This window comes from Paramisgurnus dabryanus, chromosome 23, assembly GCF_030506205.2.
Source record: "Paramisgurnus dabryanus chromosome 23, PD_genome_1.1, whole genome shotgun sequence".
Classification (NCBI taxonomy): domain Eukaryota; kingdom Metazoa; phylum Chordata; class Actinopteri; order Cypriniformes; family Cobitidae; genus Paramisgurnus; species Paramisgurnus dabryanus.
In genome coordinates, this window is record NC_133359.1 from 26,939,011 (window position 1) to 26,965,430 (window position 26,420).

General features: G+C 45.3%; 1 protein-coding gene across 2 annotated transcripts in view; it reads left to right on the forward strand.

Annotated features, from left to right (window-relative positions):
* LOC135780905 (mycocerosic acid synthase-like polyketide synthase) overlaps positions 1 to 25,116 on the forward strand; it is a 30,775-nt gene extending 5,659 nt beyond the window's left edge. The window contains exons 1-7 of one of the 2 annotated variants that reach the window (XM_065291218.2): positions 11,137 to 11,211; positions 12,691 to 12,776; positions 12,862 to 13,015; positions 14,242 to 14,402; positions 18,670 to 18,876; positions 19,102 to 19,283; positions 19,387 to 25,116. In XM_065291218.2, the coding sequence (XP_065147290.1) occupies positions 12,719 to 12,776; positions 12,862 to 13,015; positions 14,242 to 14,402; positions 18,670 to 18,876; positions 19,102 to 19,283; positions 19,387 to 24,903 (6,279 nt within the window). In that variant the 5' untranslated portion in view covers positions 11,137 to 11,211; positions 12,691 to 12,718 and the 3' untranslated portion in view covers positions 24,904 to 25,116. Of the gene's footprint in view, positions 1 to 11,136; positions 11,212 to 12,690; positions 12,777 to 12,861; positions 13,016 to 14,241; positions 14,403 to 18,669; positions 18,877 to 19,101; positions 19,284 to 19,386 lie in introns of those variants that run through there. The other variant, XM_065291217.2, reaches the window with a different exon arrangement.
* The last annotated feature ends 1,304 nt before the right edge of the window (positions 25,117 to 26,420 follow it).

A 26,420-nucleotide genomic window follows, 5' to 3' on the forward strand; every position in this document is an offset into this window, starting at 1 on the left:
GCATCACACCATGGAGGTGCTTGGGAAAGGTTCATTCGGTCAGTCCGTAAAGTGCTAAACTCTGTTTTGAAGACTCAGACTCTGGATGAAGAAAGCTTGGTGACAGTGTTTTGTGAGGCTGAAGCGATTGTTAATAGCCGTCCATTAACAAAGGCATCAACAGATCCTCAAGATTTGGAGGCATTGACCCCCAACCATCTACTTCTGCTTAAGGGAAAGCCATTGTTGTCCCCAGGGTTGTTTGAGAAGGAGGATGTTTATGCTCGTCGTTGCTGGAAACAAGTGCAGTATATGTTGGATTTGTTCTGGAAGCGCTGGGTAAAGGAGTGTCTTCCTGGACTTCAGGAGCGCCAGAAGTGGAATACTGCCAAAAGAAACTTTGTTCCAGGAGATCTTGTGGTGTTGGTGGATGATATGGCACCTCATAATACTTGGATTATAGGAAGGATTTTGGATACTGTTACGGACAAAAAATGGACTAGTGGGAAGTGCACGGATCAAAACTAAAACCAGCCTTTTGAACATGCCAATAACCAAAGTCTGCCTAATGCAGGAAGCAGAGGGACAGTGAAGAACTTTGGATAAAGCAGCCATGAATTTTGACATCATTGGACTTAAAAAGGACTTATAGTTCACTTTGCATGTCTTACTGGTGTCTGTCTCCCACAAGGTGTAAGTGGTGGTCAATTATTACTATGAAATAATTTCCTTTCTTTTTATTCTGTCATGTATTTGTGTCACAGGAGTGACGATCTTTTAGGCGGAACCAAAAATTGGGAAAGTTTGGTTCCGCCCGGATGTTTCCGCCCGGACCGGTAAGAGAAAACACCGGACATCCGGTAGCGTCGCGAACGCTGTAATCAGCCAAATTACATACAGCTGAGAGTCATTAAGAGGAGCGCCGGGTGATTGGACGATGGCAACACTCAGGAGAGTATTTTAGAGCAGTTTAAACGACAGTTTGTGTGCTTATTATCCCTGTTGTTGGTGTGTATCGTAGCGCTGAGTTGGGCTCACCGGGTACGCTATTTTGGGTTGCTGTAGTTGCTCTCTCTCTCGTTTGGATTATAGACTTACATTGATGAAGATACCGAAGACCTTATAGGTAGAAGAATTAAACGAATACTGACCTTGGATGAAAGAAACGAAGGAAGGAAAGACGCACCATTGTGAGTATACGTTTGTGGAAAAGTGGTGTTGGTGGCTGAAAACCACCCTGTCTATGCATCTGGAGTCCTAGCAGTGTGAGATCAATCTTGGGGAACGTGGGACGAAGAAAGTGCAGCAGTTGTGAGTAACGGAGTCTCCTTATGGAAGTGTTGTGCATGTATTTGACCTGTATGTCTCTTTGAGTGTTTCCGAAAGAGAGTGGGTGGCCCTACCCCTGAACCAGCGCGGTGGGTGAGCCGAAGGGTCTTTGTGCTGAAACAGCTCCAGTGACGAAACCAAACACTAGGCCGAGTTACCATCTCCATATTTTCGTCCAGAGCGAAGTAAAGGAAGACGGGCGTCTATTGTGTGCACTGAGCGTGGTGGGTGAGTCTTGGATGTAGAAATTTTCACTTGAAGTGGTGCTGTGTAATGCTGTGTATTGCAGTGAGATTGCTGTTGTCTTGTCTGACGTACCCCCGCCTCCAGTCACTCGTTCTTGAGACGACGAAGAGGAAGAACGGTCCTAGAGTAAGACCTGTATATGAATATGCTGTGAGAGTGTTTCAGTCTTAAAATCACGGAGTGGCATCTCGAAGTATTGTCCCAGCCAAACGCTCGGCGGACTTGAGTTTAGGAGTGGCGGTGAAGAACTGTGCTATGGACGGTGTGTGAGTATTACCTATAATATTGCTACCTTACCTGTGTCTTTTCATCATCACAGAGTTTGAGGCGAAGGCGATCCGCCGCCCCGAGGTCTCGACGAAAGGGCGCCCCGGTCCAGTTTTCGATTGACCAACGGGTCTCGAGGAAAGGGCAGCGCTCGACCCGGTGTGCCGGCGTGACGTTCTCGCCCCTCTGTAGACCAACGAGCTCGCCGAGAGGGTTTTGGCCCCCGGCGTCACATAGGAAACCACTGTCCAGCTGACGCATCGCGTAGCCAGCTATCGTAAGTCCGCCACCCTGTTAAATAATATATGACCTGTTAAAGCTGCTAAATCAAAAGGGAAGAGGAGTGTGTTGTGAGAGCTGTGCAGAGAGCCATACCTACCCAAAGCTGTAGTCAGCGCAGAGGTGAGAGAATCATTGGAAACCGATTCATTGTGCCTTTGTGTCCCAGTAGTCATCCGTGGAGAGAGAGAGAGAGAGCCAGCGTGAGCACTGAGATACCGAACTGTGAAGAGAGCCATACCTACCCATAGCTGTAGTCAGCGCAGAGGTGAGAGAACCATTGGAAACCGATTCATTGTGCCTTTGTGTCCCAGCAGTCATCTGTGGAGAGAGAGAGAGAGAGCCAGCGTGAACGCTGAGATACTGAACTGTGAAGAGAGCCATACCTACCCAAAGCTGTAGTCAGCGCAGAGGTGAGAGAACCATTGGAAACCGATTCATTGTGCCTTTGTGTCCCAGCAGTCATCTGTGGAGAGAGAGAGAAAGAGCCAGCGTGAACGCTGAGATACCGCACTGTGAAGAGAGCCATACCTACCCAAAGCTGTAGTCAGCGCAGAGGTGAGAGGACCATTGGAAACCGATTCATTGTGCCTTTGTGTCCCAGCAGTCATCTGCGGGGGAGGAGAGAGAACCAGTGTGAGTGTTAAAGGAACGAGCAAGGAAGGAAACCCATACTTACCAAAAGCTGCAGTCGGTGAAGAGGTGAGAGAACCCTTTGAGGTCGATCCACCGTGTCCTCGTGTCCCGGCTGTAGTCTGTGGAGAAAGAGGGAACAGGGAAGGAGAGTGAGTCGACAAGCAAGGAGCTGTGTGAGATAGGCGGTGAACCGCCTCGAGCTAGCTACAGGTACACGGATAAGAAAGAGTCTATACCAACACTGACTTTGATCTATTCTGCCTCCAGGAAGGAAGAGGAGTGCGCCACGGATAGAGGGAACTAGAGGCGGGAGCCCGTTCCCCGACGCAACCCCCACCCCCTGGCACTCACTTGCTCGTGGCCCCCTGGAGGGCAGAGCCGGACATTAGTTTTTTAATTCCCCTTTCCCCAAATTTCCAGTACCTTTTAAATATTTCAATAAATAAAGAATATTTTTTTTATACTTACCTGTTCCTCGTTGTTGTTTGGTCATTGGGTTGGTTTTGGGGACCTCCTCGAGGTGGGAATTGAGAAGGGGCGTGGCTTAACCACTAGCAGCCAGCCCCTGGCTTGTGACAGATTTTGGCGTAGTCGGCAGGGCCCCACCTCGAGTTGAGTAACCAGACTAGCCCAATGACCGACAACGCGGGGCCCGCAGCCCAACCCCGTGCGGTGCCTGTCTTTATGGGCAGCCCTTGGGTCCAAAAGTATGGAGGGACAGAGTCGGGAGTACGGCTAACGGAATGGAAGGCCCAGTTAGAGTACCTAGCCGACCTACAAGGCCTTAGTGTAGCCCAGCGGCTCCAGTTCGTGCTGAACTCCCTAGAGGGAGAGGCGCGGCGAGAAGTGCAGGCCGCCCCTGAAGCTGTCCGAACCAATGCCCAAACCATATTCCAGTTTCTCACCGAGCAATATGGTGATCACACCCCCGTAGCCGTCCTCCGTTCCCAATTTTTTAATAGTAAACAAGGCCCCCGACAACCCATTAGAGCGTTTGCCCTGAGACTGCGTGAGCAGTTCACCTGGCTACAGACCCGCCGTGATCATGGGCTGGGTGACGGAGAGACCTTGCTGCGCGACCAATTCCTTCTGGGGATGAAAGAGGGCCCCGTGAGACAGAGTCTGAGGGTCCAGTTTCGGAGAGACCCCGACCTCACATTTGAAGATCTAAGGAAGGAGGCGCTAGCTCTGGAGGGCGATGAGGTTGAAGTAAGTGAGACCCCAGTATGCGCGGCTGTAAATGGAAACGTGCCAACACAACCAGAACGCACGGATTGGAAGCAGGCTCTGAAAGCAGAACTTTTGAAGGATGTTCGGGAGCAGATGTCAGAATTATCTAAAACTCTGTTGGGAGAGCTGCGCCAAGGTAGGGCGCGGGAGGAACCAAGGCCGGCACCCCGAGAGCGAGTATACTCGGAGAGGAGCCGAGAGCCACCTGGACGCCCAAACCGCTATATTCGGCCTCGTTTCGAATGGGATGATCAGGGACGGCCGATCTGCAACCGTTGTGGTGAGCCAGGACATTATAGCCGTCAGTGTGGGCCCCGCAGGGCATCTGAAGGGGGTTTTTAGGACGACCGGCCACAGTGGGTCGTGTGGCCGGGACCCCTCGAGAAGACCCGGGAAGAAGGGACAGCTCTAGGCAGCAGATGATCGGGCATAGCCCGGTGGCAGAAGTAAAAGTGTGTGGCAAATGGATTCAGTGCCTGGTAGACACGGGCTCACAGGTAACGATGTTTGCAGAAAGCCTCTCCAAGGAGATATTCGGACAGGAAGGAACACAAGGAACGGAGGCCCCCTGGCTGACGTTGAAGGGCGCTAACGGCCTAGAAATCCCCTACATTGGCTATCGCCTGACGGATCTTGAAGTGCATGGGGTAGTCGTCCCCCAAAAAGGTGTGATCATTGTTGAAGATAGGTGTTTAGGCGCCCACCGAGCCCTATTGGGCATGAATGTCCTCTCCGAATGCTGGGAGGAGATATTCCAGGCTAGGCCTGGTCCGAGGATTTCACCCACCGAGAGACCCAAGTGGGAGCGTGTAGTGGCCGACTGCCGTCGGGTCCAAATGAACCAGGTGCGTAGAGATCGGGAGGAAGTGGGAAGAGTAATGTGTCGTTTTGCTTTGTCTATTCCCCCTAGGAGTGAGGCTATCGTATGGGCAAGAGTGCCCCTTCGAGAAGCGAGCCCAGAGGAGTGGGTGTTGGTAGAGCCACATACAGACTGCCCACAAGTGGAGGTAGCACGGGGACTAGCGGCGGTCCACCGGGGGAGAATCCCGGTAAGGGTACGAAACGAGCACCCCTATGCAGTACAGCTATACCGGCATCAACGACTGGCCCGGCTGACGACGGTCACACCCCACCAGGTGAGGGAAGAGAGGGACGTCAGTTTTCGTCAGGTGTGCCCCACTGTGATCGAGGTGGCCCTGACCCAATTGGATGCCCCGGCGAGTAACCAGGAGAGAGGTGTGCCAAAACACCTAGCGGGTGAATCACTGCAAGGGGACAACTTGGGACAGGTACAGACACAGAAACTGCAGGCACTCCTTCGGAAGTGGCAACATGTGTTTGCGAGGCACGATGAGGACTACGGGTGCACCAGGGTGGTGGAACACCACATCCCCACTGGGGATGCAGGGCCAAGTAGGGAGAGATATCGACCGATCCCACCTACCTTGTATGCGGAAGTACGTACACTCCTGCAGGGCATGTTGGGCCGGGGCATTGTCCGAGAGAGTAGCAGTCCCTGGGCGGCCCCCATCGTGCTCGTACAAAAGAAGACGGGAGCCTGGAGGTTCTGTGTGGACTATCGCAAGCTGAACCTGGTAACCAAGAAAGACGCCTTCCCCTTACCACGAATCGAAGACTCCCTTGCTAGCCTCACGCAGTCAGCCTGGTACTCCACCTTAGATCTGGCCAGTGGATATTGGCAGGTGCAAGTAGCCGAGGCAGACCGGGAGAAGACCGCCTTCACGACCCCGTTCGGACTATTTGAATGGGACCGGATGCCCTTCGGGCTCTGCAACGCTCCGGCCACCTTCCAACGCTTGATGCAACGCTGTCTTGGAGGTCAGTTGATGGGGTCAGTATTGGTATATTTGGATGATGTGATTGTGTATTCCCCAGATTTCGATTCCCACCTCCGGCACCTAGAGGAAGTCTTCCGAGCCATGGAAAGGTACGGGCTGAAGCTGCAGCCGGACAAATGCCACCTGCTGCGGCGAGAAGTGAAGTTCCTGGGCCATGTGGTCAGCGCAGCGGGGGTGGCCGTGGACCCCGAGAAAGTCTCGGCAGTGAAGGATTGGGACGCGCCTAAGACTGTGAGGCAAGTACGATCCTTTCTGGGGTTCGTGGGATATTATAGGCGATTTATTAAGGATTTCTCGAAGATTGCCAAGCCCCTTAACCAGTTGCTGGTTGGCACGGGACGAAGCCGGGGCTGTGGATCGCCCTCTATTAACTGGGACCATGATTGTGCGATGGCTTTTCAGAGGCTGAAGCAGGAGTTGTTACAGGCCCCCATCTTGGCGTATGCTGACTTTTCTGAACCTTTTGTCTTATATACAGACGCGAGCAACCTGGGATTGGGGGCAGTATTGGCCCAACGGCAAGAAGGAACCGAGCGGGTGATCGCTTATGCGAGCCGGAGTCTCCATCCGGCAGAGAGGAACGACGCAAATTACAGCTCCTTCAAGCTGGAACTGCTGGCCCTGAAGTGGGCCCTGAGCGAAAAGTTCAAGGACTACCTTTGGGGAGCTAAGGTAACAGTCATCACAGATAACAACCCTCTAGTACATTTACAGACGGCGAAGCTGGGGGCCGTGGAACAGCGATGGGTGGCTCAGCTGGCCAACTTCGATTACAAGCTGCAGTATCGGCCTGGACGAGAGCATACGAACGCGGACGTCCTCTCAAGACTGCCCGAGGGAAAGAGCCCCAGACGCCAGGGGTATCAAAGGGAGAATAGCCGTGAGGAGGGCTACATGATAGGGGCTGTGGAGGCGCCAGGAGGCCAGCAGGAAGCCGCACCAGGGAATTGGGGGTGGGACCCCCGCCGGTGGATAGAGAGGCAGGCCCAGGACCGGGACGTGTGTCAGGTGAAGACGTGGGTAGAGCAGGGCCGACGGCCCACGCCGGCGGAAAGGCTAGCCCAGACAGAGACTGGGAAGAAGTTACTGGGACAGTGGGAGAAGCTGGAGCTACAGGAGGGGGTGCTCTGTAGGAAGACCCGCGATCCGAAAGTGGGCGAGGAAGTGTGCCAGATCGTGGTGCCTGCCAACCAGGTAAACGCATTGGTCTCAGCCTATCATGACCAGTTGGGACACCAGGGACAGGAGAGGACCGTATCCCTACTGCGTAGATTCTTCTACTGGCCGGGATTGGAGGCGTCTGTGCACAACTTAATTCAAGCTTGCCCCCGGTGCATGCTGTTTAAATCTAGACGAGAGGCCCGAGCACCGATGGTACCCATCCACGCGAAAGCCCCCCTCCACATAATGGCAATGGACTTCCTGACGCTGGGCCGCCCTCAGGACCGTTATCAAAATATTCTGGTAATCACTGACCTATTTACCAAATACGCCTGGGCAGTCCCGACGCTCGATCAGACCGCCAACACCACCGCCACAGCTCTATGGCGAAATGTGTTCCAGACATTTGGATGTCCCGAGTTTCTGCACTCCGACCAGGGGGCAAATTTTGAATCCAAGGTAATCCGTGAGTTATGCCAGTTGTATGGATGTACCAAAACCCACACCACGTCGTACCATCCCCAGGGGAACGGAAGCTGTGAGAGGTTCAATCAGACCCTATTGGGGCTACTGGGGACCTTAGATCAACGACAGCAGAGCGATTGGGTGAGTGCTTTACCAAACCTTTTGCAAGCATATAACAACAGTGTTCATAGCACGACGGGGTATGCCCCTACTTACCTGATGTTCGGCAGGCACGTGCGGATGCCCACTGACCTGGTCCTGGGAGTAGCAGCAGACCGGGAAGAAGTGAGTGTGACGGAGTGGGTGGGGCGCCATCACCAGCGCTTACACTTTGCGTACGAACAAGTTTCTAGGAAGATACAGATGGCAGGAGAAAGGAACAAACGATTGTATGATCGGACGGCTCGAGATGCCCCCCTGTTACCAGGTGAGAGGGTCCTGGCGAGGGATAACCGGCGGCAAGGAAAGGGAAAGCTAAGCGATCGCTGGGAGGCTATCCCGTATGTGGTTTGCAAGCAGCAGAGACCGGGACAGCCGGTGTACACCATCCGGCCCGAGGGAAAACCTGGCCCCGAACGTGTAGTACATCGGAACATGCTTCGCCCCTGTCCGAATTACCCCGAGACGGTGATAGAGGGGCCCACAGAGCCAGTGCCGGCGGCCCCCTGGATGGAAGGATGGGCTGTGGTACCAGGTCGACCCGTGGCGGCGCTACCCCCGGCCGCCCAGGGGCAGCCAGAAATAGCACCCGAGCCAGCTGAACCCCCAGTGGCCCGGATACCGCCTGAGTTGGCACCTGAGCCGGTTGAACCTCCGGCGGCCCAGATGCAACCAGAGGTAGTACCCGAGCCAGTCGAACCCGATGCACCCGTGAGACGCTCCCAACGGGAGAGCCGAGGACGCCCCCCTGCCCGGTACGGTGAGTGGACAACGCCGAGGCATTCTAGGGACTAGAATGCATTGGCGGGGGAGGATGTCACAGGAGTGACGATCTTTTAGGCGGAACCAAAAATTGGGAAAGTTTGGTTCCGCCCGGATGTTTCCGCCCGGACCGGTAAGAGAAAACACCAGACATCCGGTAGCGTCGCGAATGCTGTAATCAGCCAAATTACATACAGCTGAGAGTCATTAAGAGGAGCGCCGGGTGATTGGACGATGGCAACACTCAGGAGAGTATTTTAGAGCAGTTTAAACGACAGTTTGTGTGCTTATTATCCCTGTTGTTGGTGTGTATCGTAGCGCTGAGTTGGGCTCACCGGGTACGCTATTTTGGGTTGCTGTAGTTGCTCTCTCTCTCGTTTGGATTATAGACTTACATTGATGAAGATACCGAAGACCTTATAGGTAGAAGAATTAAACGAATACTGACCTTGGATGAAAGAAACGAAGGAAGGAAAGACGCACCATTGTGAGTATACGTTTGTGGAAAAGTGGTGTTGGTGGCTGAAAACCACCCTGTCTATGCATCTGGAGTCCTAGCAGTGTGAGATCAATCTTGGGGAACGTGGGACGAAGAAAGTGCAGCAGTTGTGAGTAACGGAGTCTCCTTATGGAAGTGTTGTGCATGTATTTGACCTGTATGTCTCTTTGAGTGTTTCCGAAAGAGAGTGGGTGGCCCTACCCCTGAACCAGCGCGGTGGGTGAGCCGAAGGGTCTTTGTGCTGAAACAGCTCCAGTGACGAAACCAAACACTAGGCCGAGTTACCATCTCCATATTTTCGTCCAGAGCGAAGTAAAGGAAGACGGGCGTCTATTGTGTGCACTGAGCGTGGTGGGTGAGTCTTGGATGTAGAAATTTTCACTTGAAGTGGTGCTGTGTAATGCTGTGTATTGCAGTGAGATTGCTGTTGTCTTGTCTGACGTACCCCCGCCTCCAGTCACTCGTTCTTGAGACGACGAAGAGGAAGAACGGTCCTAGAGTAAGACCTGTATATGAATATGCTGTGAGAGTGTTTCAGTCTTAAAATCACGGAGTGGCATCTCGAAGTATTGTCCCAGCCAAACGCTCGGCGGACTTGAGTTTAGGAGTGGCGGTGAAGAACTGTGCTATGGACGGTGTGTGAGTATTACCTATAATATTGCTACCTTACCTGTGTCTTTTCATCATCACAGAGTTTGAGGCGAAGGCGATCCGCCGCCCCGAGGTCTCGACGAAAGGGCGCCCCGGTCCAGTTTTCGATTGACCAACGGGTCTCGAGGAAAGGGCAGCGCTCGACCCGGTGTGCCGGCGTGACGTTCTCGCCCCTCTGTAGACCATCGAGCTCGCCGAGAGGGTTTTGGCCCCCGGCGTCACATAGGAAACCACTGTCCAGCTGACGCATCGCGTAGCCAGCTATCGTAAGTCCGCCACCCTGTTAAATAATATATGACCTGTTAAAGCTGCTAAATCAACAGGGAAGAGGAGTGTGTTGTGAGAGCTGTGCAGAGAGCCATACCTACCCAAAGCTGTAGTCAGCGCAGAGGTGAGAGAATCATTGGAAACCGATTCATTGTGCCTTTGTGTCCCAGTAGTCATCCGTGGAGAGAGAGAGAGAGAGCCAGCGTGAGCACTGAGATACCGAACTGTGAAGAGAGCCATACCTACCCATAGCTGTAGTCAGCGCAGAGGTGAGAGAACCATTGGAAACCGATTCATTGTGCCTTTGTGTCCCAGCAGTCATCTGTGGAGAGAGAGAGAGAGAGCCAGCGTGAACGCTGAGATACTGAACTGTGAAGAGAGCCATACCTACCCAAAGCTGTAGTCAGCGCAGAGGTGAGAGAACCATTGGAAACCGATTCATTGTGCCTTTGTGTCCCAGCAGTCATCCGTGGAGAGAGAGAGAAAGAGCCAGCGTGAACGCTGAGATACCGCACTGTGAAGAGAGCCATACCTACCCAAAGCTGTAGTCAGCGCAGAGGTGAGAGGACCATTGGAAACCGATTCATTGTGCCTTTGTGTCCCAGCAGTCATCTGTGGGGGAGGAGAGAGAACCAGTGTGAGTGTTAAAGGAACGAGCAAGGAAGGAAACCCATACTTACCAAAAGCTGCAGTCGGTGAAGAGGTGAGAGAACCCTTTGAGGTCGATCCACCGTGTCCTCGTGTCCCGGCTGTAGTCTGTGGAGAAAGAGGGAACAGGGAAGGAGAGTGAGTCGACAAGCAAGGAGCTGTGTGAGATAGGCGGTGAACCGCCTCGAGCTAGCTACAGGTACACGGATAAGAAAGAGTCTATACCAACACTGACTTTGATCTATTCTGCCTCCAGGAAGGAAGAGGAGTGCGCCACGGATAGAGGGAACTAGAGGCGGGAGCCCGTTCCCCGACGCAACCCCCACCCCCTGGCACTCACTTGCTCGTGGCCCCCTGGAGGGCAGAGCCGGACATTAGTTTTTTAATTCCCCTTTCCCCAAATTTCCAGTACCTTTTAAATATTTAAATAAATAAAGAATATTTTTTTTATACTTACCTGTTCCTCGTTGTTGTTTGGTCATTGGGTTGGTTTTGGGGACCTCCTCGAGGTGGGAATTGAGAAGGGGCGTGGCTTAACCACTAGCAGCCAGCCCCTGGCTTGTGACATTTGCACCTGCATTGTGACGTCATTGCTTACTATGGGTGGCATCCAGGGGTGTGGTGTCTGTATTAGTATGTGTGTGTGCTCACCTGTTTTGGATCATGGCTGCAGGGTGGGCATGGGGAGAAACTTTTTGTTGATCGTCATCATCTTCTTCGTGGTTGCACTGTCTGTCTGAAGTATCTTTGCACATTTTATGAAGTACATCAAAAGTAAGTGCTTGTGTTTTCTAAACTCGTGAAAGAGAGAAATAAAGATATCCCATCATGTGCAATGGCTTAGCGTGACGCATCTTCAATGTCTGCCCTCATGTTTTCAGCCTGCTGCGGTTTGGTACAGTATGGTTTGGTTTTTGATTAAATCTATGCCGCAATATATAATATGTATTTTTATATAAAAATATATTATACATTTTCATAAAACAATAAATGCAAGAAGTTATAAAAATATTATTTCATATACAGTGGAATATATATCTACTTTTAGAAAAAGTTTTTTAACCTTAGCCAGGGGCGTCATGCACCAATTTTTTTTAAGGGGGCACAGTGTCAACAGCTCACAGAAATTTGTGCATACACAGACATCAAACGAAATATTATAGAGCTTTCAGTCTTTTCCATGGCACTTACATTTCTAACAATCTGAAAACCCCTGCTTTCATGCAAAAACCTCCAAAATAAAAGTGTTGACTAACTTTCATATCAAATACTATTCAATCGGAATAATGACACATTTGCATCATATTCACATCTGAAACGGCATGTTTTATTTAAGTCTTAATGGCTTGTTTAATTGTGTCATTAATGCATTTTGCACAACAACTACATTATCATATAAAATTAATGTAATTTTAAATCCATAAAGTATATAAACAACGAAAATGACATAAGCTATAGCCACGTGATTGATTTTAATGTTCAATAATGATTTAAAAAAATATTTTTAGATAAAATTATTAGAGGAACGGATTTTTGCATTAAATTTTACCTCATGTGAGCATGTGAGATTCCGCGCCCGCGTGAACTTTGGCGAACTTTGGCGTTGTGCCAAGAAGATGAATCTCTGCTAATATAACGTTGAGACGGTCACATTTAAAACCATACATTTTCTACACAGAGGAGGTTAACTGCACATTACCGTACTGGGGTTTGGAAATGTTGTGAGCGTTTCTAACACGTTTTAATTCCTCAGATAGCCAAATGCAGCAGCAAGCCAGCAACAGCAGAGAGCTCGTGAGCGCGCCCAGACACTGATGACGTCTGCGACTGCGCTCTGACTGCAGCGCCAGCTGCCGCCAGAATAAAAGTAATGTAACATGATCAAAACACGATCAAAACTGCGAAAATCTCCGAAAAGTGACAAGGATGCAGCACAGAATGTATAATATTGTGCATATTAACAGATTAAAAGTCAAATAACAGATTAATGGACGCTTATTTGATTTTGAGGTTGGATGCAAAATCCATTGGCTCAAAAAAACCAAGGGGGCAGGTGCCCCCTCAGTTTGAATGGGCATGACGCCTCTGACCTTAGCTATATTTAAAATCAGATTCCACATTTTATCCAATGTTCAGATTGTCTCTACATTATACAGGACTGCTGAAAAAATGTATAAAGAAGAAAGCTATAATATTAATTGTTATAATAAATGTTAAGTTAACTGCCTCATTTTTTATTTTTTCTGTCTATAGATTGTAAATCACACATGACACATGAAACATGATGGATGATGATGTAGAAATGGCTGTTGTTGGCATTGGATGCCATTTTCCTGGAGGTAACTGTTAACAATTTTCATTATTTGTTCATGTTATGATTTTGGCTATAATAGTATTTACATTGTATGTTCTCCTCTATTTTAGGCGAGGGGCTTGAAAACTTCTGGCGAGTCCTCCTTCATGGGGAGAACTGTACAGTTCAGATCCCAGATGACAGGTTTAAGCTCTCTCAATGGTACGATCCAGACGAGAATAAGGCAGGGAAGACACACACTGCAAAAGCAGCGCTCATCGATGGGTAAATCTTCAATTCATGCATGTGCCCTCATAACAAGAACTTATGACTTTCTAATTTACAGTCTTTTGCTCCAACCAACAGGTAGTTGGCTATTTTGATTTTAATGATTTTAATTAGTACTACCTCCTAGCAAGTTTATATGATTCACACCAAACTTTTTCAACATGATAGACAGCGAAGATGTTAAGTAGATGTTTCGTAGGTTTGATAAATGGGAATGGTAGGGGGCCCGTCCTCCTATTCTTTCATAGGGTCCAAAATTGCTAGCGCACCCATGGAACTATTATATTTATTATCTCAGTAACACTTAATAATTCATTAAAAATAAGGGTCCTGCACCCTAGTTAAACATAATAGCACACTTGTGTTATAAACAGGGCAATTGTTCTTCATATTGTATTTAATATTTTTAAAATTATTCTTAAATAAAGCTTTTTTTACATAAAAAAATTAGATAAGAATCTTAGATTAGAAAATTAGAGGCCTGCGAACAATCAGATGCAAATAGAAATAAAAAACAGTCCTTATTGAAAGAGAACAAGTTGACAAAAAGATTGAATCCAATTTTGGGTGATAATATAGCATAATGAGATATTTATAAGCAATTTTTGTATAAGCACACTAATCTTCAAAGTCTCATCATGTTCTGCTGAAGAAAATAAGTCATACAGGTTTGGAATATCATCATGTGAGGATGAGTGATGATGGATTTGTCCTTTTTATGTGAACTATCTTTGGCCCTGTCCCAAATGGCGCACTTCATGTGGACTTTCGGTCTCGTGGCCTTAAATTGCGCGTTCTCGCTAGTCTACGAGTCCGTAGGGTGTCCCATCTGTCATTTTTACGCTTTGAAGTGTGCTCATCAGCGCCTCCTTTACCCCCTTGATGCGGTCTTCAGCGAAGCCCGCACTGCAGCAGGCTTCGCGCACTTTGCCAACCCAGAAGTCCTTGCGAAAGGGCAATCAGACCAATCAGACGACGGAAGGGAGGAGTTCACACTGACGGGCAACTTCTCTACCTATTTCCGGTGTGATGCTCGAGTCTGTCCCAAAATACGACACCGGTGCACCCACGTGGACTCGCATCAAGGGTCCCTAAAGTCTGGACTACGTGATGTCATCAAAGTGTGGACTCTGAGGAGGACCACAAGTCTGGAGTGTGCCATTTGGGACAGGGCGTTTGTAGGATCTGAACTCCAAAAAGCAATAACCTTTTATTCTCTGTAGCTTGAATGAGTTTGACAACAAGTTCTTCGGCATCACTAATACTGAAACAATCACCATGGACCCTCAGCACAAACTGTTGTTGCAGTGCGCCTACAGGGCCCTAGAGGATGCTGGGATACCAATGGAAAAGGCCAGTGGAACGCGCACAGGAGTATTTTTGGGTAATATATAAGCTTATATAAGATACATAATAAAGTTACTTTTGATGTCTTTAATCGGAGTAAAAAATGATATGCACTAACTGCATGGGAAGTACCTTCGGAGCAACCTCTGGTTAAGATTCATTGCTAAATAGCACATTTACATTTAGTCATTTAGCAATCACATTTATCCAAAGTGACTTACAAATTAGGACTAAATTAAGCGAGTCATCGTGAATAGACAAAAACAGCGCAAGAAGTGCTCAAAATACGAAGTTCAGGCATTGTTCAGAGTAGCATAAGCCAAATAAGCGAGTATTTAAAGGAAACTTTTTTTATGAGGTTAATTGCCCACAGAAGAGATGGGTTTTCAGTTGTCTTTTGAATGTTGCCAGGGATTCTGCATTCCAGATGAGGGTGGGGAGAGCATTCCACCAGCATGGAACTGTGAATGAGAATGTTCTGGAAAGTGATTTTGTGGCTCCCTGTGATGGAACCATGAGACGTCGCTTGTTGACCGATCGTAGCTTCTGGTAGGGATGTAGGCTCGTAGGAGTGTGTGAAAGTAGGAGGGAGCTGAGTCTGTGATAGATCTGTAAGCAAGTGTCAATGCCTTGAACTTCATGCAAGCAGCAAGAGGTAGCCAGTGCAGAGAGATGAACAGAGGAGTGACGTGGGCTCTTTTGGGCTCATTGAAGACAAGACGAGCTGCAGTATTCTGAATCATTTGTAGAGGTTTAGTTGCACATGATGGAAATCCAGCCGGAAGAGCATTGCAGTAGTTAAGCCTAGAGATGACCAGGGCCTGGACGAGAAGTTGTGTTGCATGCTCAGTTAGTAAAGGCCTGATCTTCCTGATGTTGTGCAGTGCAAACCTGCATGATCAAGCTGTCTTTGAAATGTGATCTGTGAAGGTCAGCTGGTCATTCAGTATTACTCCAAGATTTCTGACCGACCTTGAAGGGGTGATTGATGATGAATCTAGCTGGATAGTGAAGTCGTGCTGTAGAGACGGATTGGCAGGGAGGACGAGAAGCTCAGTCTTTGCCAGGTTAAGCTGCAGGTGATTTTCCTTCATCTACAGCAGCTACTGTGGGATCATCTGGTTGAAATGAGAGAAAGAGCTGTGTGTCATCAGCATAGCAGTGGTAGGAGAAACCAAATATTATTGTTTTTTTAGGCAGTGGAGTTACCCAAGCCTGCTTGAATGCAGTAGGGAAAGTTCCAGTATGGAGGGATGAGTTGATGATGTGTGTGAGTACTAGGGCTGTCAACGAATATTCTAAATTCGAATATATATTCGAATAGCTAAAAAACAAAACGAATTTCGATTATCAAAATTAATATTCGAATAAATTAGAATAAATTTTTTTAAAGCCCGCGGTAGTAGAGGCGTGGCTGTCTGCTTTGTAAGTGGGCGCACTAATGCGCCTGGTTCAGGGACAGGTCACAGTAGTCACACTGTCTGTCACTGTTAAAAGTTGACGCGTCTTGCATGGAAGATGGCAGAAAGTCGACCGCAGCAGAGAAAGCGATATTAACCCCCAAACATCTAAAAATCTATGTCTGGAAGTACTTTGGATTTTGGTCGGTAGAAGGTAAAATTGTTGAGCCGTGAGATAAAGTTGTTAGCATACCATTCGACCACTAGCAACATGATGTCATGTCACATCTCGAAAATGTGCACCCAAATGAGCATGGCATCTTGTACACACTGCATATTAATTTGTTTGTCACTTCAACTTTTAATGCTTAATCCTGTTCTGTACACACACACACTTCAGTAATTTACGGGACTGACAATCGCATTCTACAACCGCATTAACTCCCGCAAACTGCAGTGACAACCGCGTTTACAGAAACTTTGCATAGTGTGTAGCCTACATAACTGAAATGAACAACTAGTTAATAAAGTGTTTAAACGTGCATCATGGACATGACAGGTCTCTCTTCTGAAGAAATAAATTATTACAAGGGGGAAAAGTCTTCTGTTTGCGCGGTACAGAGAATGACAGAGGTACAAGCGTTTGCTGACTAGTGTTGCCAGATCTTGCACTAAAAAAACAGCGAACAAGAAAAATCCAATAATAAACCAAAATAAATCCAAACGCTTTACCTCAAAGATCATAATATTGGGACTGGCACCTTCACATTTTAACAACACCAAAAACTTGATCGCTTCATGAGCCAAAAGCAATAAACGGTTAAGCGCTAAAATGGTATGTGAGTACAAAAAAGACGAGGACCTGGCAACACTGCAAGAGCGCGCACAGCCTCACAAATGCGTACAATACACAACGACACGACGGAGGTTTATTGCGAAACATAATGCTGTTAAATGATTTTCATCAAAGCTGTGAGTGATAAGCACGTGAGATGACAGACCGTTGCTATGGTTATCTCCGTGTCAATCATCATATTTTCACATTTAAATGCGGTTGTCACTCCTGAAAGTTTGCAGTGTGTACAAGACCACAATGTGTGGAACTCCAGCTAAACAGTCACGTCTAAAAACTTACTTTGCATCGCCCGCCACAAGCTATTTGTCTGCAACACAACAAGAGGTCATAACGGAGAAATTAATTTTGTTCATTTGTAAGGACATGAGACTGATCAGTGTCGTGGATGGAGCAGGCTTCAGGGAGTTTTGTCAAGCAATGTAACCGAGGTACCATATCATTTTGATGTCTCTTGATTTACTCGTTTTGTGTATGTAATATACGTTGTCAAATATGTTTAAACTTAAATAGACTACCTATAGAAGTAGTTATGTCTCTTTATATTAATTTGTCATGTTATTGACGTAATGCGTCGTTAAACGTCGTTAACGTCGTTGAAAAAATGGGCAACCAGATATTCGAATAGTTTGAATATTCGTGGGTTTTTTAGGGAGAATATTCGAACGTCATTTTTGAGCAATTTTGACAGCCCTAGTGAGTGCTGGTAGAAGTGTGGGAGAGATGGCTTGTAGAAGGTGTGACTGGAGAGAAGAAGTTTATATAGAGATCCAGAGAATGAAAACTGAGTATTTGGAAGCAGCTTTTGCAATCCGTAGGGTTTCTGTGACAAACAGTAATGCAGTCTCAGTTGAATACCCTTTTTTGAAGCCAGATTGGTTGACATCTAGCTAGTTGTTCAGAGACAAGGACATACGTGGTTGAAAAGAGCCCTTTGAAATGTCTTTGCAATGAATGAAAGGAGAGAGATAGGTCTGTAATTTTCTACAAATTATGTTTTTAGTGTTGGGTTTTTTAAGCAGTGGAGTTACTTGGGTTCCTCTGTGTGTGAAATTGAGAACTGACTGATGATAAATGTTGTTTTGTTGGTAAAGGATTTAGCAAAATCATCAGCAGTTAAAGAGGAGTTGGGTGGTGTTGGTGGACAGAGGAGATAGTTGAATGTCTTGAAGAGTGATCGTGTGTTGGAGGAGCTGTTGATCTTGTTGTGGAAATATGAAGATTTTGTGGTATGAACATCAACAGAAAGGAAGAGAGGAGAGATTGATACATGCTCAGGTCAGATGTGTGTTTTAATTTGCACCATTTTCTCTCCGCTGCTCTGAGTTCGGTCCAGTGTTCACGAAGAACCTCAGATAACCAAGGGTTAAAGGGAGTTGCATGGGCAGGCCTGGAGGAGAGAGGGCAGATATTGTCTAGAGAAGAAGTTAGGTTGGAGCATAGTTTTCCGGGTATCCGTTGCAGTATTCACTTCCAGAGATGAAAATTGTAAGGGTGAGGGAAGAGAAAGATGACACGGCAGATGAAAGATGGGAGAGAGAAAGTGAGTGCAGGTTTCATCTGAAATTGACTGGTGGGGGGGGGGGGTTGGTGGTGCAGGGGTAGGAAGTTGTAGACGGAAAGTAATGAGGAAATGATCTGAAACATGGAGAGGTCTCACCAGAATGTTGTCAGTGATGCAGTTGCGAGTGTAAACCAGGTCCAGTTGGTTGCCTGATTTGTGAGTACCTGTAGTGATGAGTCGTTTGAGATCGAAAGAGACTAGGAGAGAGATGAAGTCTGTTGCATACGGCTTTTCGAGATGAATGTTGAAGTCACCAAAGACTACAAGTGGGGTGCCTTCCTCGGGGAAGGAAGACAGCAGCACATCCAGCTCAGCACATACATTTCCTCAGTTTTTCCCCCTATTCAAAAAAGGGATCTAACTTCAACTATTGTTGCTTTGAGCAAAGCACTTAACCTTAGGTTGCCTTGTAATATGAATACAATAAGTGACTATGGACAAAAGCATATCACCAGCTAACATGTTTTTTTTGTTTGCTTTTTTTCAGGACTCATGAACAGAGACTTTGAGCTGGCAAATGTGAGGAATAATCCGAAATACATAGACCACACAACAGGCACTGGCTCTGCAATAAGCATAGCTGCCAATCGCATCTCATACATCTTCAACTTCACTGGTCCTTCACTGACCATTGACTGTGCCTGTTCCTCATCCCTCGTCGCCCTCCACTTAGCTTGTCAAGCCATAAAACAAGGTAGTATTCAAAAATATATGTATGTAAACCATGTGGATGAATAGATTTTCACATTTTAAGAATCCAAATAATGTATATTGTATGTGTAATAATATACAGTACTGTGGAAATTACATTACATGCTTCATGTTTTAAGTATGTTTTGCCTTTGAAATAATTAAACAAGTTATCAGCCCTTAGGCTCCTCTTAACCCCCTTAGTTGTGTGGTTATCTGTATTCAACAGGAGATTGTGATATGGCCTTGTGTGGTGGTGCAACCATTATACTGGAGCCGACCGTTTTTGTGACTCTCTCCAAGGCAAAATTAATCTCTTCTGATGGAACTTGTAAACCTTTCAGCAGCAAAGCAGATGGATATGGCAGAGGTGAAGGATGTGGTGTCGTTTTATTAAAGCCTCTGAAAAAAGTAAATAAAAAGTTGGACTCATATAAACACAACACATTGAAAGCAATGTACCTAATGATAAACTACTGCAAGAAACACCCATATGTTGTCTGTATTTTGACAGGCTTTGGAAGACCATGATCATATTTGGGGTATTATCAGCAAAACTGCAGTAAATCAAGATGGCCACACCGTTAGTCCAATCACCAAACCATCCATGGTACAGCAGGAGGAGTTGCTCAGAAAAATCTACTCAACAGAGACTGATCTGACTAATGTTCAGTACATTGAGACTCATGGGACTGGAACTCCAATTGGAGATCCAATAGAGGCAGGTAGCATTTCAAAAGTCATTGCCAAAGCAAGACCTCAAAAGTCAGGGCCACTTACCATTGGTTCTGTTAAAGGCAATATTGGACACACAGAATCTGCTGCAGGTGTTGCGGGGCTCATAAAGGTTGTTTTGATGATGCAGCACGAAACCATAGTGCCATCATTGTTTTACTCAGTGGAAAACTCCAGCATAGACATTGAATCGCTCAATATCAAAATCCCAACCATAGCAGAAAAATGGATCAGTGACTACAGATCAGGGAGGTGTGCAGGAATCAATAACTTTGGGTTTGGTGGAACAAATGCACATGCAATTGTCAGACAATATGTGCAGTCAAAAAAGCCAAAAGCTCAGCAGATCAGCAAATCCCATCAGTATTTTGTAGTCTCTGCCGCATCAGAAAAATCCATGAAAAATATAATTAAAGATACGACAGAACAGATCAGCAAAGGAAAAATATCAGATCTACAGTCTTTACTGTACACATCTGCATGTAGAAGAAGTCACTTGATACACAAATATAGGAAAGTATTTCAAATATCAACATTGGAAGATCTGCAAGTGAAACTTACTGCTGCTGTGGAGAAAAAGTTTGCACCGTCCAAGACAGACTCCAAGCTAGTTTTTGTGTTTTGCGGCAATGGTGTTACATATCAGGGTATGTGCAAACAGCTCCTAAAACAAGAGCCAGTTTTCAGAGAGGAAATCGTTAAGATTGAAACTTTGTTGCAAAGCTATAGACGTTTGAATCTGATAGAGATGCTAGAAAATGAATCTGAAAAAAGTACAGAGCCGTCTGATCCAATAATTGTCCAGCCTCTTCTGTTTGCTATTCAGGTTGCTGCTGTCAAACTTCTGAAACACTGGGGCATCACTCCTGATGCTGTTTTGGGGCACTCTATTGGAGAAGTTGCTGCAGCTCATTGCTCTGGTTTGCTGTCACTTGAAGATGCAGTGAAAGTCATCCACTATCGCAGTTCTTTGCAAAGCACTGTGATGGGAGGAAAGATGCTGGCAGTCAGTAATATGGCTGTTTCTGAAATCTTGACAATCCTTCCATCTTATTCAGGAAGGGTTTCTCTGGCTGCTTATAACAGCCCCCAGTCTTGCACACTCTCAGGAGATGCAGATGACATTGACAGGCTGCAACAGAATTTGAGCAACTCGGCCAGAGGAAAAGATTTGTTCCTTCGCATTTTAGATGTACCTGCAGCATTCCACAGTCATAAGATGGATCCCATTTTATCCAAAGTTGAACAGAGTATAGGCTCATTGCAGGCACATAATTTGGAGACAGAATTGTTCTCAACAGTGACAGGTGTTAGTTTGTCTTCCTCAGATTTTATTACTGGTGAATACTGGGCAAAGAATATCAGGGAGACAGTTGAATTTGAACAATCTGTAAGGTCTGCAGCCAAAAACAAAAGGAGTGTGATATTTGTTGAAATTGGTCCAAGAAGATCTTTGCAGAGGTACATCACTGAGACTCTGGGAAATGACTTCACTGTGATTCCCTCAGTGCAGCCTAATAAAGATCATGAGACCATGCTTGCTGTTGTTTCCAAACTGTTTGAGCTTGGGATCAAAGTAGACTGGGAAGTGTTCTACAAAGGTTTTGAGACTGAACCAATTTCCTACCCACGTTACCAGTTTGATGATGTGAAGAGAGATGTCTTTCCTCCTAATGCACAGTTGATCAGTCCTACTGGCAACCATCCAGTAGTTACACAAATTGGTACAGACAGTTCAATGTTTAGCTGTGATTTATCCTCTGAATCAGTGGCCTTTTTGCAGCATCACAAGCACAGAGGAGTTGCCATCTTTCCCGGGTCATTTTATGCAGAGTTGGGTTTAGCAACTTACATGGCATATGCAAAGCCTAAAGTCCCACTAAGTTCTCTGCAGCTCAGCATAACATTCCAGAATCCATTCGTTTTCACCCAGAATGCACCAGATTTAAAAGTTAAGCTGCATCATTCTGACCATATGGCTGATAACACATGTAACTTCAAAATACAGTCTACTTCTGCAGTCTATGCATTTGGCACAGTCGAAACAAAACCAGGTAGAAGACCTGAAGTACAGTTGCTTTCATTAGACTGTATTTTCAAAAGATGCACATCCCACATGACAACTGAAGAACTCTACAAGTATTTAATTCAAGCAGGATTTGAGTATGGATCTATCTTCAGAAATCATGCAGATGTTTATTTTGGGGAAGAACTTAGAGAGGCTATATCTATTGTGAGTGTCCCAAAAGAATTACTGCCTCAATTACATGACTATCACCTTCACCCTGTGGTCTTGGATTACATCATGCAACTTATTCCTGCAGCTATATGGGGGTTATCAGCAAGACCTGGATATCCTGTGCAAATAGGAAGCCTGTCTGTATTTGAACCATTGCAAGAGGAGATGGTTGTATATCTGAGAGCAGTACATATGGGAGAAGATGAGTTTGATATTTGTGGCTGCTTAGCCAACAAACAGGGTAGGGTGTTAGTTGAACTCAGGCATGGAAAGATCAGAATGCTTGGAAGTCGTTCTCAAGTAGTCGAGGAGTACTTCTTTCACAATAATTTCAACATCGTCTCTGAAGTTGCCACATTCGATACAGCAATTAAGGCACTGGTCTTTTCTGACCAGGTAGGACTTGGTAAAGCTTTGCAACAGTACTTGGACCCAACATCTAGATATGTATCTTTATCAAACAGTAACATACTGTTACAAGATGGAGTTGAACTTCTTTTGTCAAAACTGAAAATTTCAGATGTAAAGAAAAATTTCCAGGAAATTTTGTTCATGTGGGGTGATGCAGACCTAACCTCTCTTGAATCAGAGAAGGTCTTGGACAGTGTGGCAGGGTGTTGTGAGATTTTCCGAAAGATTATCATATATCTCAGGGCACTTCATTTTCCAGGCAATATCAAAGTAATAACCTATAGGTGCTCTGAGAGCTTAGTGAACTACATCAATCCTGGGTTTGTTCTGTCGGGCATGATAAGAGCATGTGTAGCTGAGCTGCCAGAACATTCCTTCCAGCTGATTGACATGGGCTCTGATACTTTTGAAGACATCAAAGCTCTGGTTCAGGTCTTCAGATCATACCCCTGTAACAAATATCCAGAGCTAGTAGTGAAGGAGGGCAAAATTCTCAAACCTGAAATCAACCACACACCTCTGCCAACCATGGCAATTTCTTCAAGAAACATCAACATGTTGGATGAAGAAATCTTTATCTTGCAAACATCTGACCCATATATAATGAAAAATATCTCTGCAACTGAAATGGATAATTCCATTGAACCGATTCAAGGAAAAAATATTGAGCTTCATCTCAGTAAAATCTGTATTCATTCATCAGATTACTTTCCAGTCAGCATTTCTGACCTGAATCATGGTAAGACATTGTACTGGAACAAGCACACAAATGAAAACCATAAGCTCTTGGCCCTTGACTTCAGTGGCACGGTCACATCTGTGGGTAAAAATGTCAGTAAATTTAAAGTTGGTGATCACATTGTATCTTGTTTCCCTGTGGCTGCAACCACTAAAGTAGTTCTCCCAGCATCTGTTTGCTGTAAAGCAAAAAAGCTTTCATTCCTGAAAGACGTGCCTTGTGTCTCTTATATGGTACTGGCTTGGGAGATCCTGCATGAGTCTTTACCCAAAGCTAAACAGAAATGGAAACTGGGTATTTTCTCCACAGTTCCTGACTCAGCTTTGATGAATGTGTTAATTACGATTGCAAACAGATCAGGTTGGAATGTCAGAGTGAGCACCCAGGCTAATCAGCTGTCTTGTGATTTTAGTGAGGTTGTGGGAGCTGTTCTTCTACCTCCTTTTAATGTAGAAATCACTGAAATAGCTAGTAGTGTTGAAGGCATCAAAGACATTGTTCTTGTCTATGACAACCAGACAGAATTTCCATTCAATACTACAACATTTCGAGGTACAAATGAGGAAGTCCGCTTTCATGCCCTCCTCATGTCCCAGATAATGCAAAAAGGGTCTCTGCAAATGCAAATGCAACAAATCTACCGTTGGCTGAACTCCATGCACTTGGACAGAAAGCCCTTATATTTGGATGCAAAAGCCAATCAAAGAGTGAAATCTCAAGACACTGATCTTCTGTCTGTAAAAGAATCTGAATCATACTTTAGATGCCAGATCATACCCATTATCATCCTTAATAGTCAAGACAAGAACCAGCTGTTTGACATCCCAGTAATGGCCAAACAGAGTCTATTCAAGAAAAATGCTGTCTATATTGTCACAGGTGGTCTTACGGGGTTGGGATTTGAGACCGTAAAGTTCATTGCTCAGAAAGGAGGAGGAAACATTGTCATTCTGTCTAGAAGTAATCCAAACCCTCAGATGCAACAAGAGATAAGTCAGGTCAGTAATGATTGGGGCTCTGTCATTAAGTCTCTGCCATGTGATGTTTCTGTATCTGAGAAAGTGGACCAGACAATTGTTAACATTGGAAAACTATTTCCATCCAGTCCCATCAAAGGGGTGTTTCACAGTGCGGTTGTCCTGCATGATGCACTGATTGAACGTCTTGACAAATCTCTTTATGAAAAAGTCATGAGGCCAAAAGTAAACGGAGTGATTAACCTTCACCGTGCTACCATACAGTGCAATCTGGATTACTTTGTGTGCTATTCCTCTATTGCTGCCTTCATTGGGAGTGCCTCACAAACTAATTATGCAGCAGCTAATACATTCATGGACACTTTCTGTCAGTATCGCAGAAACATTGGGCTTTCTGGACAGTCTATTAATTGGGGGGCTTTGAATCTTGGTCTTTTGTTAAACAAAGTCCATCTTCAAAGATTTCTGCAGGAAAAGGGAATTATGCTTTTGGAGATTCCAGAAATCCATGAAAGTCTTGAGCAGTGCCTCTTGATCAACAAACCTCAACAGGTTGTATGCAAATTCGATTTCAAAAACAAATGGATTAACATTTTCAGTCAGAACACTCCACTAAAGTTGCGGTTTTACAAATTAGGAGAGGAAGCCACGATTAAGACTGAAGTGAACATTTCTAGACCTGAACAACCCATGACATCATCCTCACCACGTGATTATTTGAGGTTTATGATTAGTGAAACGAATGGTGTTGAGATGGATGAGCTGAATGATGATGTTCATCTTTTTGATTTAGGCATTGACTCAATGTTAGCCTTGACTCTGCAGAATCGTATCTTCAATGATAGAGGTGTGAATGTCCCTCTAGTGACTCTGCTGGATCCAAACAGCACACTAGAAACTCTCACTAAAATCCTGAAGGAGAACTGTTAAGACGAAAATCAGAGTGAAAATAAGAGCAATTCAACATACTTATGATTTTTAATTTGTATTTCTCCAAAGCAAGTCTTGTTGTAGTCTCAAAACAAGGACTTCCTTCTTTTGATGTGAAATAGGGGTACAGTTAGCACTGTAGTACTTTTATTAAACAATACAATTAACTCAAGTTTATCCAATTTAAAAAAGGTTAATATAGGCAAATTTTTGTAGATTACTAAATTTCACTAAATTTTCATCATGTCTATTATAATGATAACCAGATATAAAAAAAAAAACAAGAATACAACTCTATTTAATTCTAACTATTCTGTGAACTTTACTTCAGTTTGTAAATTGATTTATGTACCTTTATTAACCTATAAGATTATGTTTATTTATTTATTATTATTTTGTCTGACTAAAGAGATCATTACAAAGTTGGGTCAGAGGTAACTAGCAAATATTAAATGAAATCCTTGATCCATTTTAATTAATAAATCAATCCAAACAATAGTTTTAGTAGGTTTTATAGTAAAATTTAAGAATACATTATGGTTTGTTTGCTGAAGGATGTTTCAAATACTGTCTAAAATGACAATTGTAAAGATATGATAATTAATTATTCTGTTTTAAAGTGTTTGTACCTTATGTATAATTTGGAAATTTCTGCATTAAAAACTAGTATCATGCTATTTTATTAAGCAAGCGTTGAATCAATAGCAGAAAATGAGATGTCGATACTATATGATCATTTATCAGTAAAACTTCAATGAAAGGAGTAACTAAGTAATAAACAGTAAAGTGTACTGTATTTTGAATTGGATGTGACTGTAATAGTATATGTGTGGGTATATATGCAGCAACCTTGTTACCTATGGAACATTTCCGAGAAATAAAGGGATGTAATGTAGAAATGTCTAGATTTTGATTTATTACAAAGTTCTCCGTATACTTCAGTTTAGCCATTGCATTCTGATTTCAGAATTTTTTTAATCCAATAATGCTAAATAGTATCATGGGTAGAGATGGGTACCGAAACCCAGTATTAAACTGGCCCCGGGGCTAAATTATGAAAGACCGTAGTATCAGTAAGATCTGACGCTATCGGTTCTGCTTTCGGTCCTGGAGAAAAAAATAAAAATAAATTTACTATGTATTCTTGCTTAATAATGTTTTCGTGCACATTTTATCTCACCAAACATTTCTAATTTGCGATTAAGATGTTTGTCTGTGAGATCTGCGAGATCTCTCATGCGCGCCGCGGAGGCTGGCTGTCTGTCAAACACAACCACAACAACGAGCGCGCCGCACGCACACGCATAACAGCACGAAAACTACCGCTTAATACAAAGAGTGACGATGGCGGATAGAGCAAAACATTCAAAAGTGTGGTTATACTTCACTAGAGTTGATGCAGACAACGCTCGTTGTCATACAGGTAAGTGCAACAAGATGTTTGCATGTAAGGGCGGAAACACAAGCAATCTGTCAAAGCATCTTTCAAAAGTGTATTACGTGCAGAAAGAAGCTGT